The sequence below is a fragment of the Homalodisca vitripennis genome, chromosome 4 (genome assembly GCF_021130785.1).
Source record: "Homalodisca vitripennis isolate AUS2020 chromosome 4, UT_GWSS_2.1, whole genome shotgun sequence".
NCBI lineage: Eukaryota > Metazoa > Arthropoda > Insecta > Hemiptera > Cicadellidae > Homalodisca > Homalodisca vitripennis.
In genome coordinates, this window is record NC_060210.1 from 32178144 (window position 1) to 32199803 (window position 21660).

The 21660-nt window shown below is 33.9% G+C and overlaps 1 protein-coding gene across 1 annotated transcript in view; it reads right to left on the reverse strand.

Annotated features, from left to right (window-relative positions):
- Positions 1–21660, reverse strand: part of LOC124359122 (WD repeat-containing protein 19) — a 79222-nt gene that overhangs the window by 15120 nt on the left and 42442 nt on the right. Inside the window, exons 12-19 of the mRNA XM_046811586.1 lie at positions 20229–20302; positions 15277–15410; positions 8819–8916; positions 6384–6514; positions 6127–6278; positions 3715–3916; positions 3247–3393; positions 110–276 (exon numbers count right to left, since the gene is read on the reverse strand). Coding sequence (XP_046667542.1) covers positions 110–276; positions 3247–3393; positions 3715–3916; positions 6127–6278; positions 6384–6514; positions 8819–8916; positions 15277–15410; positions 20229–20302 — 1105 coding nt within the window. The remainder of the gene's footprint in view (positions 1–109; positions 277–3246; positions 3394–3714; positions 3917–6126; positions 6279–6383; positions 6515–8818; positions 8917–15276; positions 15411–20228; positions 20303–21660) is intronic.

Sequence of the window (21660 nt, forward strand, 5' to 3'; positions counted from 1 at the left end):
ATATTTTAAATCAGAAAACTGTATTACTTTCACAAATTCATCATTTACAAGTATTATAGGTAAGCAGAGCAATTAAATTTTAAGATTTTGCAATTACTTAATGACATACTTTGCAACAAGCTTGGCTCCCTCAATACTGCGAGTCTCCTGTACAATGCGCACCGCCTCCTGGGGGTCCTTGAGGTGATCAAGACTAATTCGGACCACACTGTCCAGGTCTCCGGCCCTCTGATAGGCTTGGACAGCACTGCGAAAGTCTCCAACAGCTTCTTTACCCTGGGACACACATATATCAACTGCTGGATTCAACAACCCAGCACCTACACTTTTGTAATTGATAAGGTACTTAGTGAGAATGAGCGGTTTCATTATAATGTATCTACAGAACTGGTAAAATTGGAATTATTTACTTTGCTCTTCCTATTCTATATCTTACACTTCAAGCTTCAGTGGTGTATAAAAACTTAACACATACATACTAAAAGAGAACTATGAAATTTTTTTTTCATGGAAACAAAAATTATTTGAAATATCTTAGTAGGACAGGTTGATAGTCCAGAATGAATATAGAAACCTCTAAATAATGTGTTGCAAAATTTAATATTGTGCAAGTTAAATACTAACATAGTACAGAAAATTATGATTTTGCTATTGTTTGTTTTATATATTAGTTATAATAATAATTAATAATAATAATTATTAATTATATATGAATAATTTGGCTTTTAGCTGTAATTAAAATTATTATGACTACTACCAATAAATTTTTTAGTGATAGAGGATTAGATCTGTAACGATTAAGAAAATTGAGAACAAAAAATGACTTTTAAAAGAACTAATAAAATATAATGATGGCTAACAAAACATTAACCGTTAGTATTCGCATAAAGGGGTCGGCCCACTGATGCATTGTGTCACTGAGGGCTCGCAGGACGGGGCCGACCCAACTTACTGCGTACCTGCCGCTTATTGCATCATAGACTGAATATTTCACTGAAAGCCAAATAGAAATCGATCTTAACATATACTCTGATACATGATACAATAAAAATTATCAACTTTGAGACAACTGGTTGCTTCCAAACACTTTGAAAAACTTAATTTCCACATCAGCTGTTTTGGTTTATTGCCGTGATCGTCATGTGGATTGTAGTCTGAAACGTTCCAGTTCTTTTCTTCATTCAACACTTCTGTAACTGTGATGTATTTTCATTGCTTTTTTTTTTTTGCACAAAGAATCCTTTGTTTCATTTAAATGGTATAGTATTGTGTAAGTGATTGTTTTTACCATGAAGCGGGATTATTTGGATTCAGCAAGAAATACATGCAGTCTTATATTCAGATGACAATGTAAGTAGATTTAGTAATTTTTATGGCTTTGAAGATGATGTTTTATTTGATGATGAAAACTTAACAGATGATGAAAATGACACTATTGATCCTCAGAACACTACTTTAGATAGTGACTTGCCATCAACTAGTACTAATAGGCCTATGACTGCAAGACCTAGTTGTTTTTAGACTTTGTATATTTATTTGAAATGATTAATTGTACAAATGTTTTCGGCCATACAGGAAGTGAAATGATATTTATATGCATTCATACAATAAATATATGTGCAACTTTTTAAAAATAAAAAGTTTTACAACTTTACATTTTTATTTATTTTTGGTTGTCAAAAATTGTATAAATGCATCTAAATTACTCATCAGGGTAATAAATAACTTCCAACAATGAAACTGTCAAAACCCTATAAAAGGACAAAATGTAATAAGAAACACCTAAATCACCAAATCACTCCTAAACCCATAAATGGTAAATCGATTAAGCTACCAGTTCTTGTTCAAACTAATTAGAGGACTAAGAGTTAATCCATCGTAAGCCTTGAATTCAAACTTGATGAAAATAAAGATATAAATATAAATTTGATTCTTAATTAATTGGTAAACTAATATACTACTTTAACACAATACTAATGCTAAGTCCACAATCTGCCACTAAATTTTGAAACAACAGAGAAATCCTAGATGCCAAGTATTAATACTAAGAAAATATTAGCTTTAATTTTTCAATTAATAAAATATAATTAAATACATTTGAAAAGTTATATTTAGTTTGCTAAGCCTAATCATGCTTTCTTAATCTTTACAAAATTAAGTCTTAACATAAATTTGGTTTTCTGCTAATTGGTTACCAATGCAGATGAAAAAGTAGACCAAATCTTTTGTTCTGATTTTTCTAATTTGGTTTCACTAATGGAATTCAATCTGAATTCTCTAATTGGTTTATTTGTTTTATGATTTTAATGTTTACTTGGTACTTTGGTATTATTGGAGGCTACTCTGTCCATATCAACTATTTGTTATTAGGATGTATAATAAGGTAAATACGTTTTACAAATAGAAAATGGTAAAGTTAACATCTACGAGCGCTCATGTGATATGAGCTTGAATTTAGGTACAATCTCGAGAGATGTTTTCTTTTTTCACCAGAAGTGCGGAGTGGCGCCAAGTCACCAAAGCCCGCTCTGATGGCCAGGGTATTTCTGATTGGTACTTTCCTGACCTCAGATTACGTCCTAGATCATCCAACTTTTATAACGTCAGATCATGTTGTGTGATCTGGCACGTCATATGAGGTGAGGAAAGAACCAATTGGAAATGTCCCTGGCTTTTTGGAAATCAGTGTGGGCTTTGGTGGTACCGTGGTTAGCTTGCGGTACCACCCCCCACTACCGGTAAAAAAAGAAAAACATCCCTTGATATAGTGTCCAAATTCAAGCTCAGATCACTCATAAAGGATAACTTAAACTTTGGTACTACTAGTAACATATTTATGATAACCTAATCTGAACCTAAGTATACAGTGTAATAACAAGTAGTAGATAGGGACAGAGTGAACTCCGGATAATACCAAAGAACTGTTTACTTCTATGTTATTAATTTATGTCATGCAGAATGATTTCTTCTTGATTATACTCACCCTAAAACCATTGAAAAAAAAAAAACAGTTGCATCAAAACTTAATTCATTTTCTTGTGTATATACAATAATGTGTAGCATATTTTAATTTAGAAGGTTATTTTTAGATTTAAATATACCATTTTCAAAGGTGTTCACGATGACAATGTAATATTATACAAATTACTAAAAGATAGATTTAGTTCTGAATGTCAGCTTGAAGGATTTTACTATAGTATATCTCATAAGAATACAAGTAAATGTGTGGACAGTGAAGACACTAACCTTAGCATACTGTAGATGTATTTTTGGTGATGTAACCCTGGGAAGAAGTTCACCAAGTTTTGTCCAGTTCTTCAATTGGATGTAGACCGATGCAGCCTGGTCATAGCATTCTGCTTTCTCATATAATGATGCAGCTTCATTCATTTTCTGCAAGAAATTCATCTTCTCAGAACTAAGTCATTTTGACTTATACTTCAGAAAAATCAATATTGACCACTTGCTAAACCACATTTAATAAATGGTTATATCAATAAAAATATGTAAATTATATAAATCAGTTTGGTTTATATGATTTTTTAATATTCAAACATGTTATACTCTTTAGAAACAATCAGATTTGTTAGTAATGACTACCAGTAAGAGACATGATTATACCCACGTTCTGTACAAAAGGAAATGGGTGATTTGAATATAACTGTATGTTCTGAACATGTCTTTGAGATTGACTTAGTGATATTCAAGACCAACCTTAGTCTGCTCTAGTATCTCAGCACACTGCTGCCGCAACTGTTTGGATGCATTGTGTTCGGTTGCCATTGTGATGCCTCGCCGGTAGTCACCACATCGGATAGCACAGCGTGCTATACCACTGCGACAGCTGGCGTTGTGTTCACCGGCACCATCTGTCAGAGCACGTTCAAAGTGCCCCAATGCTTCAGAGTAGTTTCCACTGACAAAACAGAATATTGTTAAAATTATAAAATAAGAGTTGCTAAAACTCATTTACTTTTTCTTCTGTAATTTATGTCTATATGTCTGAGATAAAATTTCTCTAGTAAATTTCTACAGCAGAATACACTACCTATCACAATATTGTTACTATATTATGTAAGCACCAAAACACTAAATATCTCTGCTATGTTTAACAATAAATAGGCTACATATAATATTAAAATTTATATGTTGTTAAATACGAGGGCTATTCAGAAAGTAAGGAACATTTACACCTGATGCTGCCAGGCACGTGCCAATCACGTATATATTGGTGCTCGTGCTCGGCACCTCAGTGAGCTGTCTAGACATGACAACGGGAACATTTCTGCTTACTGTCTGCTGCTTTTTTACATTCCACATTTCAAATGTGTGCTGCAATCGAAAATCTCGCCAGCTGTGAAATGCGGTCTGTGATTCCTTTTTTGTTGACAAAAAACTTAAAACCAATAGACATTCATCGGGAACTGTGTGAAGTATAAAGGAACAGTGTAACAACTGAAAGTTCTGTCAGGAAGTGGTGCATTCAGTTTTAAAATGGCAGAACAAACTTTCATGATTAAGAGAAGAGTGGACATCTGAGCACTGTCACTGACAACCTGGTCGCCAAAGTTGATGAAAAGATTTGTAAAAAACTGCTGTTTCACAAAACTGAGCTTTTTCTATGTTTCCCACAAGCTTCACTGACTTTATTGTTTGAAATTTTTTCACAAAACCTAGACTACCACAAATTTTGTGTAAAATGGGTGCCATAAGAACAACGAATGGGGGCAGCTTTGACGTTTTTGAAGAACTACCAGTCATGGTGATGCACTACTGAATAAAATCGTAACAGGAGATGAAATCTGGGTGAAACATGTTAATTTTGAGACAAAATTACAGTCCATGGAGTGGGGGCACACAAGTTCCCCTAAAAAACCAACTAAATGTCTGTAAAATTTTTTGCCAAGGAAGATTATGGCAACAGTGTTCTGGGACAGGCAAGGTGTTCTTCTTATTGGTTTTCTGGAGTGTGGTGCAACAATAAACTCTAAGCGATACTGCCAAACATAGCAAAACCTTATGAGAGTCCAAAACAAGCGCAGAGGAAAATTAATTGTCATCCAAAATTTTGATTTTGCATGACAATGCCCGAACTCTAACGGCAAACCATACACAAGAATTCTTGAACTCGTTCAACTGGGAAGATTTCCCTCATGTTCCCTAAAGTCCTGATCTTGGTCAAAGCGATTTTCACTTGTTCCCAAATTGAAGACCTGGCTAACAAGACAGTGTTTTGACAATCATGAGCTCGAGATCATGCGTCACTGAGTGGCTGAGATCACAGAATTCTAAGACAGGAATTTCAAAGCTGGTCCACCACTATGATAAGTACCTGAATATATACAATGATTATGTATAAAAGTAATATTTTAGTGCCTCGTTCACAAAACAAAATAAAATGTTTTCCTATTACTTCTTTTTTTAAATTCTAAAAGTTCCTTACTTTCTGAATAGCTCTTGTAGTATTTCTCCTTTGAGTATAACACTATAAAAAAAGCCTTGGCACAAAGATAATTTAAATTTCTTGTTCTCTAGGCTTACAGATTGATCAAAGTGTACTATTTACTTTAATTTAAAATAAAAGTATTCTTTATTTTCAGTTTAATATTCCTTACTTTAAAAGTGATGTTCTTGCATTAGAGAGTGACTCAGTTTTGGGGATCTTTAACATTTAAAATAAAAAACTAGGAAAGTACAGACAATGAAAGAACCAAATCAAATTATATACTTTAAAGAAAAAATTATTGACTCATAAGGACAAGTAGATAAATAATTAATAATCAATGTGACTCATAAATATTTTCCAAATGATCAATTCAGTAGTCAACAATAGTAAATTATATTAAATATATTAATTCATGTCTTCCATATGGGCATAATGTCTCGGAACTACCATATCATTCACAGAAAAACACACAATTTTATAACAGAGTACTGATTTACTTCTTTATTATCTTACATAAATGCTCTTTCGCTTTTAAGGTCACGCCCTTTCAATTGGTTTCTTGGCAGTAATCTTTAAGCCATAATATAAATCTTGTATCTAAAAATGTATATGTATATTATTATCTTTCACTTGTGACCGGCCTGATAATTCTGAAACTAACAGTATTTTAGCCAACTTACGTAAGTTCCAGTTGATTGGCGTACTGCAGAGAGATGTAGGGTATTTGGTGTGGGTCCAGCGTGGTGGCCAACCTGAGAGCCTCAGCCCACTGCAGCAAGTCTTGTCTCATTGTCAAGGCAGTTACAGGCTCACTCGACTCCAGGAACAGATCCTAAACAGTGGATCCGTTACTTTCATAGTCTTGAAGCCCTAAAGCATGTGTTCAACAAAAATAATTTTTGTCTAATTTAAAGATTAACAAATGGAGAAAAATCACCTGTGCGAGATCAAAATCTTGGAGGAACATGGCGATATGTCCAGCAAGCAGCTTCTTGTTCTCCACACCTTGTATACTCTCCAGGGACCAGACCATTCCAGCATCTCCCACTTGTCTGTACACTCGGATAGCTGTAACACACAGAGAAACATACTATATTAATTTAGTATTTCTTAGGAGAACATCATTTATATCTGACCACAAACTTTTCTTTACTTAACTTCCAACAGAAAGTTACATATAAATTGAATAATATGGCTATCTCAAAACCGTATACAAGAAACATAAAAAGAGTTAGTGTGAAAAACTTGTAAGGTGAAAGTACTAAGTATTAAGAAAAAATGCAAAATGTTCCTAACATAAGCCACCTTTTAATAAATAGCAATTTTTATAATTTAATGATAATTTAATACTTTTAACTTTTAAATAATAAATTTTAACTTTAAAAACTAAAACTAAATCTTTAAACAAAAAATAAGTTTAACAGTTCCCACTTAATCTTAATCATCAAATTCATGGCTCTTTCACAGTAAAAAATAGTAATTTCACATTTTATTGTTTTTATACACATTACAAATAAAAACAGAAAAAGATGGTATTTTTCACAGGGAGTGGCCGATTTCAGTATCTAGTGCCAAAAACACGTAATGGCGCATGACTTGTCACTTTAGCATCTGTTGCCAGTTCTCACATCTCACCTCAGCTCGAATATAAGTAGTTTAATTTCTCAGACATGGCAAAATGGTGAAACTATTCCTTATTTCACTAACAATGTTGAAAATTTGTGCAGGAATTGACGGATGCATCTAAAAAATAGGAATTGATTTTAAGACACAAGCAGGGGTTGTATGCGTCTAACGGTATAGTTTAGTAAATAATGAGCATAAAAGGGGATAAAATTTGCCGTTTTTATCATATCAGAGCTCTTACTATTGAACAACCATTAGGAGCGGTTCACACGAGCGAGATTTGCGCAAGTCTAATAATGGCAACTCGCGCAATTGGTCCTGGTGCGATTTGTAGTTGTTATACACAACTCACAAAATGCCAACGGAACGCAGATAAAAGCTGTTGGCTGTGGCAGCGATATTCAAAGAGACAACACATATTTTGGCATTCTACTACAATTCAAGTTCCCCTTCCCTACTTCATCCAGCAGTAGTCTTTTGATGAGTGACAAAACAGTTTAGAGTTTATCCCATCTTGAGTTCCAGGTTTCTATCAAGTCAGTTTTACCTAATACTACTGCATTCAGAGCTTACAGAAGAAACCAGAATTTTGTATTATTTGTGTTGACCTATAGCCATAAGTCGTCACAATTAGGCTTGCTTAATTCTCGCTAATATGTCAACTTTACACAACATAGTCATGTCGACTATGCATGTTGATTCAATAATCAAAAGTTGTAGAGATTTTCATGGTTTGTATTAAATTCATGACTTATTTAAGGTATTTTTACGGTTTTCATAGTCGGGTGGGAACCTTGTTAATATAAATAAAATTGTAAAAAAATACATTTTAAAGGTTTTTGTTAAAATAGTAACAAGATATGAAGGCTGATGGTAAGTCATACTGTATATCCTGAAGAGAACCCAACACCAAAACAAATGTGCCTTTCTCTAAGCTAATACAGAATCTATCTTGAAAACAAGTGTGCCAAATTAGTAACACAAAATCTATTTTCTTTAACCTGATTTTTTTTTTATTTTAAATTATTAAAAAAAACTGTATTTCTATTCTTATGTTTTAAATGTTTTTAAAGAAAAAAATCATTTCAAAAATTAAAAAAATATGAGTCAATAATGGAGGAAACTAAGCTTTACTCAAACAAAACACTATTTATAAAACAATAAACTTTAATAATATTATTTAAGTAAGAAATGTGGTCAAAAAAATCACATTTAAACTTGTTTATTACTAATACGTAGTAGTAACACTTACAAAATTATCAATCACTGTTATTCATCATCTATACAGTAATATTTCTAAAAAGTTTTGAAATGTTCATTACTTATTAATTTTTTGTTTTTATTTATAGATGGATGATCTGAAGCTCTAGACCAGAACTGCTTATTACATCACTTCAGGCCAGGCTCAAGTGATTACTACTGTGTGAAAATTTGACACCTAACTGGAATTAGAACTCAGATCCCTGGGGTGAAAAGCTGAGAAACTAACCTCCCAACTAGCAGGCACAGATTTATTTTATTTATTAAAAACAACAAATACTTTTCCAATCAAAACAAAAGTAATTAAAATACATGTTGTTCTGGCAAATTATTTGCCAGATATTATTGACAACCATAAGAAGTAATTATTCAGATAATTAACAAATAATTCAAAATTAAATAATGTATAACCCAACTTTAAATGTAATTACATTACACAGGTCATAAAGTATGCTACAGGAAAATACTCGTAACCATACAGCTTACCTGTAGTAACATCAAGATTTCTTAAAGCTGACTGGCCAAACTTGACCCAAGCTTCTTGTTCATCCAGTATTAGACAGACATTCCATGCCTCATTGTACCTGTAAGAAAATGTTTTCTACTACAACTCCTTTTATTAATAGTATTAATGGATTTATGAGTATAAGTACAATGATTAGATAAATACTGCACCACCATATTTCCCATTTAGGCTGCCTTAGTAAGTAATTAAATTTGGTGAAAATGAAAGAGTTTAGTATTACACTGACAACACTTTTCTGTTGTAGCACAATTAAATTTAATGTACAATAATTTAAGAGAAAGCCTTATCTATAGAACAATCATAATAAAAAAATTGTATAGTTCAACGTTTATAAACAAAAATAAAAATTAGGTCACTACTTTTACAGTAAAAATTAGTCTTTTTCTGATGGTCCATTATGCTTTTTACAACTAACTTAAACATTTTTTTACTGTACACAAGTGAATGATTTACAGTTGTGCTATTATTCATTACTCTACTATGTTAACTTTTTAGTCCTAAAACATTTTTCAAGATGTAGAGATAACGATGTCATTTAAATTACTTTAAAAATCACCCTTCAACACTTTATAAACTTCATAATTACTTTAAGTTTTCAAGTTTCATCATTACACACAATGTAAACAAACTTTTAGATTATAAAAGAAAACAAACCTACCAAGTTCTAGTTCTTCCGCCAACTAGAATTACTTATCACTCAGCTTCCTCGATTGATTGTGTTTGTACAAACTTCCCCATAGAGAGCCTCAAAGTGCACATACTTGATACATGTCTATCAGATCACAAAGGACAACTTTGTGTGCTAGATATTACCACCGAGCAACCAAGACAGACATCCCAAATCAGAAGACAAATAAAATGTTAATACACTTAACCACCTTAAACTTGGCCTTGCACAACAAATGTGGACCGAAGTCTACTCAACGATATCAGCCGATGAAGCCTATAACAATCTTCTAAATACTATGACTATGGAAATAAATGCTGCATGTCCACTAAAGAAACTTAGGCAGAGAAAAAGCAAAACCTATGTTTAACTACAATGACATAGAAATTACCCAACTAAAGCAGGACTATCTTCAGTTGCTTCGTATGTATGAATTGACAGGGCTAGAGAGAAACAGATCTGCCATGGCTAGTAAAAAGAAGCAATATGACCTAAGACTGAGGAAATTAAGGCAAGAGAGTGCAGCAAACCATATACAGCAGTCCAGCAATAAATCCAAAGCAGCTTGGGAGATAGTGAACTCTGAGAGGGCTACAAAAAGAGGGGAGAAGAACAATCCACTCATCAAATTAATTACTGAACGGAAAACCATAGAAAAAACCTGAAGACATTGTAGAAGAACTCAACACCTATTTCTCAAACATCGCAGAGGACACATTAAGAGCAGCTAGCAACCTAAATCAACCATCTACTAGAGTCACAACACCTAGGCCTAGGCTAACACAGACAAAGCTTATTCTAACAGACACAACTGTGAGGGAAGTTGAAGAAATCATCTCCTCCCCTGAAGAATAATAAAACCTCCAGTGGTCTAGATGAAATCTCTGCTAAGCTAGTAAAAACACTGTGCTGAAACACTCATTGCTCCTCTTGTTGAAGTTTATCAACAAATCCTTCAAAAAGCGGCATTTTCCCCTCGGCTCTCAAAGTATCAAAAGTGTACCCAAAACTGAAGAAAGGAATCTCAACCAACCTCAGTAACTATCGCCCCATTTCAATAATTCCCACCTTTTCCAAAATCTTTGAGAAAATCGTCCTGAAGAGACTCATAGACCATTTGACACAACTTGACCTCCTCACTAACTGCCAACATGGTTTTTTAAAGGGTTAGATCTACAGCCACAGCCTTAACAGACCTAGTAGAATTTATTATTGATCACATTGACAAAGGCAAATACACCACTGGCTGTTCTCCTTGACTACTCAAAAGCGTTCGACTGCCTTAGCCATGATATCATTCTTGATAAGTTAGAGGCACTAGGGGTCCAGGAAACTGCTAAACACTGGTTTTGAAAGCTATCTCAGAGGACGGAGTCAACTGGTAGAGCTCAGTTACATGGAAAATGGTGTTACTCGAACAGTAAAATCAAAGTTACGTTCGATTGAAAGAGGAGTACCACAAGGATCGGTGCTTGGGCCTGTACTTTTTATACTTTTGACAAATGACTTCCCTGATTACATCAAGGACTACAGTTCGGTGGTGATGTACGCAGATGACACAACCCTTTTACTGAAAGGAGACACACCAGAGGACATCAGCATCAGTGCATACATTGCCCTAAACATGACATAACGACCTACTGCCTTACAAATAACTTGGTAGCAAACCCTTCTAAAACAAAACAGATCAATTTCAGCAGAAGAGGTGAACAAATCCCGGCCCTTCCTGATATTGACCTTGCAGACCAAACTGACCTTTTGGGTCTCACTCTAGACTCAAATTTGACATGGGGCCCACATATTGACATCCTGTGCAAGAAACTCAACTCTGCTCTCTATGTAATAAGAAGAATTAAATGCATCAGCAACATAGAAGCAGCAAAGATGGCATACTTTGCTTTATTTGAGACATACTTGAGGTATGGTATAGTAGTATGGGGTGGCACATCAACTACCAACTTAAATCGTATACTCACCATCCAGAAGTCAGCTATAAGATCCATAGCAAACCTAAAAGCACGAGACAGTTTGCCGAGAAGAATTTAAAAACCTCAAAATTAAAACATAATCTCAATTTACATACAGGCAGTCATACTCCATGTTGATAAATTAGGACTCCCAAAAGAAACAAGATTACATTTTTCATGACACTAAGACATTCATCAAGAATCCCCGTTGCGAGACATAGGACAGCTCTTTATGAAAGAAAACCATCTCCCTGCTGACTTCAAGCTACTGACAGGCGAAGCGCTGAAAGCGCTGAAACACAGATTGAGCTCCTGGTTGACAGATAATCCAGTCTACTCAATCGAAGAGTTTCTTGACAAGACCAAAGACAGTGGACTTAACTTAAGAACATGATAACATTGTATATTCATCCAATATTGATTGTCTAACCTCAACATACTTGACACCATTCTCTGTACTTGATGTTCAGAAATAAAGCATTATTCTATTCTATTCTATTCTATTCTAAGTAATAAGTGAAACCAACAAAACGAACCATCAGGCTAGCCACCATCAATAACTAAAATCACAAGGCCGGATATACATACTTAGAGAGAACATTTAACAGTACTTAACAGAAAAACAGTGAACTAAATTTAACAGAACAAAATCAAACACAATTACATAGTGATGAGTTGAAGCTAAATCTCAAATCCACCGAATTTTCAGATTCAATCACCAGGATTCAATATTGAAATCTGCGGAGATCCACCATGTCATTAATTATCGGCAGATGGACAGTGTACAAAATACAGATTGCTAAACCATACTTTTTCTAAACTTTTGTAAATAATAATTTACTTACATTTAGTATTTATTATATTTATGTTCGCTCAGTGGTGGGAGTCTTCTCTATTTATTCGTGGATGACAGCTGATCGGTATTACGCGAATCATGAAAATGTAATTTTGTTGTACTTTGTGTATGAAAACCTACAGGTAGGTTGTATAATTACCAAATATCTCACTTTTGCAAATAACATTTTGCTTGCAGATAGTATTTTTCATATTTATATTAGCACAACATATTTATATAAAACAATCATTCACAGGGCACAAGGTTAAAAGAGGTCTACCAGGCGGTACCGGCAGGAAGGCGCCCTTTGGGTAGGCCAAAGATAAGATGGTGCGATCAAGTGGTCGAAGATGTGACCCGGTGTGGAGGGTCTGTAGATCTGGCGGAAGACAGGGTGGCGTGGAAGAGGCTCATAGACGAGGCAAAGAATCGACTGAGATTTGTTACGCCCCGGCAGTAAGTAAGTAAGTAAGTATATTAGCACAAGCAGTAAGTTAGTATGCTATTTTATTTGTGAATTACAGTAGATCGATATTATGCAAATTACTGATCATGAAACAGGTTTTTATCATACTTTGTGTTTGTAAACCTGTAAATAAATAATCTAATTAACAAATTATTTATCTTTTGTAAATAATATTTTGCTTGCAGTTAGTATTTTCTCTAAAGGTTTAAAAATAATAGAAATTGGAATGGAGACGATTTTGTTAAAATCATATATAGGTCAAAAAAGAGAGATATTAGGATTAGCAATTCGAGAATTGATTTCTTAAGATTTAGAATCGGATTCAAGATTTGAAAATCTGGATTTGCCCAACACTAAAATTACATGACTTTTGGAAATTGGCTTTAAATCAAGCACCACATAGCCAGATAGCTGTAAAACTACTTTACATAATTTAGATGTCCAGTTAAATGTTAAAAATACAAAATTTGTAGTGCCCAACGATTTTAGGATCTGTAAGCACTGTAGGCTACTATATGATGTGTGTTTATTACACAAGAAATCAAACTAAAGATCTGTGCAAATGCTTAAAATAAATTAAAGTATTAAAATGTTTTCGGTATCTGAATTGTTAGAGATACCTATGATTAAATTCATGATCCCAGTGTTTATAGGGTTCAGCTAAAGTAATCAGTAATTTTTGGTACCTGTAAGCCACCCTGAATGAGTAAACAACAATGTTTTTTTTTAAATAAATTACCAAATGGTCAGGTGACCAGAGTACCAAGCTTTTTAAGTGATAAAAAATGTTATTGGTGTGTTGAAAGCTTACACTAAACTGTTTACTAACAAAATTTATACCCCCCTATTTATACTATTAAATTAATTGCATACTGTTAAATTTCAGTTATCACTAAAACTTAAGCGAACTAAAACCAAGAATGAGTATAAATGGGCTCTTTACTTGCAAGAACTGCAATTTTTTAAAGCATAGTATCGTATAAAACATGATAGTAAAAGTAAAAAAGTAAATGGTGTCTTATTTTACCATGTGAAGTTAGGGCTAAGTAGCCTACTCTGACTCTCCAGATGATGTGTTTTTATCCACGATGACAGGCATATTTTGTTGCATATTTTTTATTCTAAGGAATCAGAAATTAATAGTAAGTACTTACTATTATCTGATGACCCATTTTACAATGTTGAATGTTAAAATTTACTTTTGCAAAATAGTTTTTATCAAATTCTCACAAACAGTGCCTTATTGTTCAAACATCAATAAAAAATGTGGAATAGCCATTTTATTAACTTTTTTTATATACATTCAAAAAAATAAACATACATGGCTCAATTCTTAAAAATACCCAATCTATATATATATATATATATATATAATAATGAAACCTTATACACTGGTTTTTTGAGTAAATTTAAAAATACATTGATATATTGACCACCAAAACAATCGATTAGATTCCATAGAGGATACAAAAGAAACTTCAAAATTCTGTAATTATGGCACTATATGAAATATTAGATTTTGACAAGATTTTTTTTTTTTTTTTTTTTTTTTTTTTTTTTTTTTTTTTTTTTTTTTTTTTTGTTCTCTTAGGACAAGAAGCTTATAAATTGCACTTAGTCCTGTAAGGACCTTTGCGCTGTTTCCGGAGTGATAGGATATTCAGGATGGGTAAGGTTAGGGAGTAGGGGCCGCCTCCTATTGAGATCCATGAGGAATTAGGGCACTACATCTCAAAGTCATCCCGGAAGAAGGGAGGCCAGCTGTGAACCAGCCTCTCCAGTCAAAGTAGGCAGGGGATGGCACACCCTTGTTGAGGTTAACAAGAGCCTCTGAGGTAAGGGAACAAACCCCACCAACTCCAACAGCCATCCTCCACAGTAGATTAGACCTATCGAATTGCCCATGAACCCCAGAATCTCAACATTTGCGGTTAGTGATGTGCCACTACTGGACATCCATAAGGTTGCCCAGATTGAAGTGGCACATCGGTTTTTGCTGTGCCCAGTGGTGGGTTCAACTGGTAGGTATAAACCAGCCAGAAGTGATCCCTGCTGGGTGTTCGACAAGAATTGATGAAGGAATTAGTGTTGCAAAAGCACTTACATAATCGTTGCGCTCACGACAATGTCACCCGGGTGGACAACATAACCGTCATGGCCGATACTATTATTACCGCAAGGGTTATATTGTATGCAAAGAAAAAAAATGCAGACTCTAGGAGAAACTAGACATGGTTACTGGTGAACCTTTAATTACTAGCACAATTAACTGACTGACACTCGCGCATGATGGGTGCTTCTTAAAGACGAACCAACTCGGCTGAAGCCAAGAATTGAGTCATACTCATTTATCTGTCTAATGATTCAATTCATTCATCTATTGATATCTTCTCTATATACAATATATTTATTTTCTTGTGTCGCACCAACACAATAAATATATCAATTTAAATTTGTAAACAAAACAGTTGAATGGGACTGACCTCATGAGGGCCAGATGCAGGTCCAGGATGGAATGAAGACTGTCAGACTGGCCGAGAGCAGCTGCAACAGGGGCCGTTGTGTGCGTGCTCAGGCAGACAGAGTTCAGCTTGCCACCTGACGTCTCTAACGTCACCTGTTCAGCATTGGTTTTATCACCAATTAGACTAACAAAAATCTTTTTAAGGCAAATATTACACTGAGGTTATCATTGCCTGACTGAAAAAATTAACAAAATTAAATCAACTGTCATGTGAACAATTTGAATGTTGTGATTTTCAATACAGATTTAAAAAATTGACCACATCTTATACACTCTAATTTTATAAAAATAATTGTTAAAACCAATATACAAGAGTATACCTATCATATGTAATGTAACAAGCTTTGTTACATTTTGAGACCATGGGCGTTTTTAACAGCGTCATGGTGGAATATGGTTCACCTCATTGTTTGAAATGTCCCCTTTACCCAACTTCTGTACTCAAATTTGTCCTGTAATAATGCAAGGGGAGGGGGGAAGGAAGTGATCAACTCAATTTTACATATGTAGTAGTAAAGTTCCATGCAAAATTTCAAGTCTATATCTAAGTTCATTGTTTTATATATTCTGCAGACATACTGATAACAGATAGAAGAGAAATCGATTGCAGCCTTTTAGGGCAGCCTTTTAGATTGATAACTTGGCAGTGATAGTCTTATCTAATACTTTGCTAAATTGACTTACTACTCAATGAAAGGTCAAATCCGTTGTAGTGTGTTGATATAATATCTCCTTTCCAATTCTTTTATCCCAAAGGTTATTTATCTCCGGTTTGGAACATTGTTTGTCTTGGAGACCGAGCATGAATATTGGTTTAAATAAATATTAAAATTGAAATTGAATTTAATATTATTAAATATTAAACATAACACAAATTCAATTTTAAATACAGAGAGGTTTTAAAATGCTTGATACCAAGAAGATTGGTTTGAATATTAAAAAAATATAAATGTTAATAAAACAACACATAACACACAGAAACTAATAAAAACAAGATGGTTGGCCTACCTGGTCTGCCACATAACAGGCGTATGTAAATGATTAATTTATTATGAATCAAAGACATTCTGTTTTGTAAGTTACATTGTACGTACTGATGTGACTTTATTCTTGTTGATAATATATTTATACTGAAAAGTGTACACGCTTTTAAATTTGGACTATATGACAAGATGTGTTCTAGACTATATATTGTAAATATCAGTCCACCATGGCATCAGAAAAGAATTTTATTGAATAATAAAATTAAACAATTAAATCATAAAAAATTTTAAACATAAAATTTAAAAACATTAATATAGTAATTATATACTACATATAAACAGTTCAGAACTTATATATATAACATTTTGTTGATCTAGTAAATAAGATAAGCTAAAATGTAGTACTGAAAATACATTAGACTACAAGTGAACTTAAACGTCCAGACGGAATAGGCACTTTTTGACAGAAGGAGGAAAGTATTTTGACGTAAAATAGAATTGTAAGGTTTTAACTTTACTCTGTAAAAATATAAAAACCTATTCTGAGAACTTTTTTACTCTAATTCGTGTTAGAGATTAGAGTAACACATGACATAAGGCATAATTTTTTTCCCACTGATACAGTATTTTGATTGGTATATCTGTCTGGAAGTCAAACCTGGGTTTAGTAAACAGATATTGATAAGCCATTGTTGGCACTACATACAATATCCTACATAGGAGACATGCTCAACAGATTTCCTGGATCCCATAATCCCATCAATTTAACAGCCACTCACATCAAGTCCTCAGGGTGAATTGTAGAACTCATAATTATTGGAAAGACATTTTATGGTGTTTGAGCGGAGACATCAAGAAAGGACAGACCTGCATCAATTGAAGCTTGCTATTTAGCAGAAGACTGGTGTTTAACGGGACTGGCTGGTGATTTGGAAGGATTAGAGATGTGCAAAAAAAATAAAACAGTTCCATCGGAACGTTCTGGAACCGGAACGGACCTGGAACTCCATGAACTCCACGTTCCGTCGGAACAGGTTACATGCTTAGAAGTTCTGGGCACTCCGGTTCTGTTAAACTTGGAACTCCATGTTCCATCAAAATGGTGTACGCCATCACGTCTATGCCAAAATGGTTCCGGGTGTTCTGAATTTGTTAAGCGGAATGACTAGGTTGGTAAATGTTCCAGTTCCGCTCTGAATTCCAGGCAACCACAATATTTTCATGTGGCAACCTGTACTTAATTATTTTTATTAGTATATTCAAATAATTATTCATTTATATGTTAACAATTAATAATTAATATTTTTACTGTCCGTAGACTTAACAAATGAACTTTACCAAATTACATTTTCGCACAGCTATAGTTTTCTTAAGGCTCTCTATAGCAATAAAAATATTTCTTTAATTTTAAACTAACAGTTTAAATTTGGGATCATTAGTAGTAATTGAGTATTAATATAGTTGAGTTTTAATATTTAAATAATGGAATTTCTTTTAACATATATATTTATTTTACTGCTTCAAACTAACCTTCTAAATATAATAATGTTTCAATTTCACTCGTTGTATTTTATATCATTATTCTAAAATATTTCAATTTCAATTTCATTTTAGAAATATTTCTTATTGTGTTTGTTGTTGTTTGAATAAAACTGTCTTTAATAAAATTGTTTAGTTTACTTTGATCACCTATACTGACAGTATAGGTGGATGAGTGAATTTAGAATTTAAATTGATATTTGCGAATATAAGCATTTACAAAAGTAAATTTTTATAGAACTGTGTATCTATGATGCACAAAAACAACTTGAGCAGATAACTTTTTGTTTGAATTCAAATATCGGAACGTAGTATTGTATTGTACTGGAACGAAATCGGCCAGAAACTTAAATAAGTAGACAAGCACTCTCGGATGGAACACATAGAACTGGAACTATCTAGCGGAACAAGGTCCAAGCCTGGAACATTCCAGTCGGAACGCACACCTCTAGGAAGGATACCTTGTCTATTCTGTGTAGTCCTCATATGACAAGACAATAGACAATATACTTTATTCATTATCATTGAGACAAGAATGGTGTCATTAAGCGAAATACAATTTTTTTAAGTTGAGATAAATCACAGTGGTTCGAGAGATGTGGTCAGGTAGTTAGTCCTCCAGTTCAGGAATTCCTCTATTGTATAAAAAGGCCGGTCAAGAAGCCAGTCGATCAGTTTTCGTCGGAGTTGTTGCTGTTCCGTGGTGTTCTTGAACTCTTGTGGCAGGATGTTAAGAAATTTTGCACCAGCATAGGTGGGTTGTTTTTCGTAGAGAGTCAGACGATGGGTGGGAAGTATGTAGTCGTGTGTGGCTCTTGTGTTGAGGGTGTGAACGTCATTTCCTCTTGCCAGATGTTGTTGACTTGCATATGAAACTACTTCTAAGATGTACAGGGCTACTGAGGTTAGTATTTTTAGCTGTTTAAAAGCACCTCTACACGATTCTAGAGGTCCTGTTCCCGTTAGTATACGGATTGCTTTTTTCTGAAGCACTAGTACCCTTTGAGTGTTAAATTTAAAGGAGTTGCCCCGGACAGTTATTGCGTACCCCAGGTGACTCTCGAAGAGAGCATAGTATACAAATTTTACTATTTCTAGGCTAGCAACTTGTTTTAAGCGGACTAGGACATATAAAACTGTGCTAAGTTTCCCACATAGTTGGTCGATATGGTCACTCCAAGAAAGAGATTTGTCAATTAATATTCCAAGGTACTTTACGTTGTCCATTCTTTCAGCGTCCGGTAATTCCAGCACTTCTTCTTTCTTCCTTCCCATTATTAGTTGCTGAATCTTTGATTCAATACCAGGTCGTTTGCTTGACAGTATTCTATTGCCATGTTTATGGCAATGTATGTGTCTATTTCCAAGGTCGAAGATTGTTTATTTTGTAGCAGGAGTGTCATGTCATCTGCGTACATGAGCATGGAGCAATACCTTTTTAAGTATTGCACTCAGGAAAGTCACTCACAAAGATAATGTAAAGGATAGGGCGTAGGACTGATCCTTGCGGAACACCTCTTTTAACAGGCAAAGGTCTGGAGCTAGTTGTTTTTTTTCTTTCCTTGGTCTGTACTTTTTATTTCTACTGACTGAGTTCTCCCTGATAAGTAGCTCCGAAACCAATCTGCAGTTTTTCCTGTTAATCAAGCCTAGTTAATTATGTAGATGCATATGAACTCCTCATGGAACTTCTTGTTATATTGGTGGCTAAGTAGTATACAACTTCCTAGCTGAAGACGGAGAGACTTTATGCCTGAGTTAAAATATCTTTTAGGTTTCTATAATTTTGGCTGGTTAGTTCTTTGAAAAGCCATGCTGGAAATCTTCACTTCCAACTCTTCTTTGTAGAGGCATAGATGGAACTCTTAAAATACTACCAGTTATTTAAGGTTGTTGTAAATGTATTGGTCTATTAGTTTATTCCAGGAGGAGCTCCTCTTTATTCAAAAAATTATTGTACTCTAAATTTTGGTTTAGTTCACACCAGGTACAGTATCTTTGATTTTGAAAGTCATTGTGAAATAAATTTAAAATTAAGTGACGGTTGTTTAATTTTTTCTGCAACAAAAGAAGTTGTTTGGTTTTACTTTATAGCTTAGGTAGGCTAGTAGTGTAATGTTAGTATTTTAGAATGTTATATTTATTTGATATATTAGATATCAGCAATGTTAATTCACATTTTAAACAGACAAAGATATTTATATTTTATAGTTTTTAAACTAAATTTAGAGTGATTCTATAGCCATGGTATCTCTCTAAAAATAAAGGGAAACAAGTTTTAACCTACTATAAAAATATAATTCGAAAATATCATTTAGCATAAAATTAAGATTTTTATGAAAAAGAATGTGATATGAAGAATATGTGATATGAAAACACATAGACTTACCTCACCAGAGTGAAGCACCAAGGGGATCTGATCTGTTGGGAGCTTGGTTACTCCCACCCTCACCACCCTCTGTCCTAGGGCAACAGAATAGTCAGTGTAAGACAATCTTACCATCAACTCAATAGCTACTGGGTTACTAATGTATTGCTAACACATATATGTAGCAATGAGTGCATCATATGCATAAATGTTTATGTATAATATATATATATATATATATATATATATATATATATATATATATATATGTGTGTGTGTGTGTGTGTGTGTGTGTGTGTGTGTGTGTGTGTGTGTGTGTGTGTGTGTGTTGACTTTCTATTAGTGGTTAGTTGTTTCCCAGAGTCAGACTAAGCCCAGCTATGTTGACAGCTACCAATCACCCCTACCCATAGAGCACAGAATAGAAATAGAGAGGCCATCCGAGCGCGGCAGTGAAGCCATGCGAACAGCGGCGATGCCCACAAGAGGAGTGGGGGGAACGGTGAGTCACCTGGACCCAAGCGACTGGAGCGCGGCAGGAGCCACCGCTACGCATATCTGTCAGTTCTCAGTTGTTTATACTAAACTGCAGCGTCCAGTTGTCTACCAACCATGCCACAAAGTTGTGTGGCTTATGGTTGCAACAACCGTGGGAAAATTGAAGGTGTAACTTACCACAGGTAAGGAAAATTATTAGTATGGTTTATAAGTACATATTATTACGATTTAAATATGTAAACATATATATATATATATATATATATATATATATATATATATATATTCTCTTTTTAAAGAATATGTGGATGCATAAAGAGTTACAGGTAACTTGTTAATCATGTAGGAATATAATCATGACAAAGTACATGTTTTTGAAACTTTCATTGTCTGGAAACAAACTTTTATTTAACTGAAAGAATTCAGGAATTACCAAAGCACATCAAAGTAAAGATGATGTTTTTTCACTAACTTATAAACCAATACGTATCATGAGTAACCATTATCTGTTAAATCAGATTCGATGATAATCCTCTTTCTCTTGATTGACGCAAGACTAGCACCAAGTCAAATCTGTTTGGAAGGTCCACTGACATTATTTTTGTTCTTTTCTTGCTTATGTCAAGAATTTTTATTTTGGTCAGTGCTTCATCACCTTTTATATTTAGCCACATTGTTGATACCATACACAATATCTAATACATTTTTATTGTTTAATGATTTTTCGTCAATATTCTAACCAAGAAGTTTACTTGCACGCCTTCCATGACTCAAAATCCAAAAATCCTACTGATTTAACATTTTTTCTTTTGAATACCAACAGTCTATTTATTATTTATTTTATTTTTGTGTATTTATATGTCAGAACAGTCTAATCCAAGGTATCAATGAAAAATAACATTTTTCTTCCAGAAATTCGTGTCTTCTTCATCCAATAAACAGTATTTTTCCTATC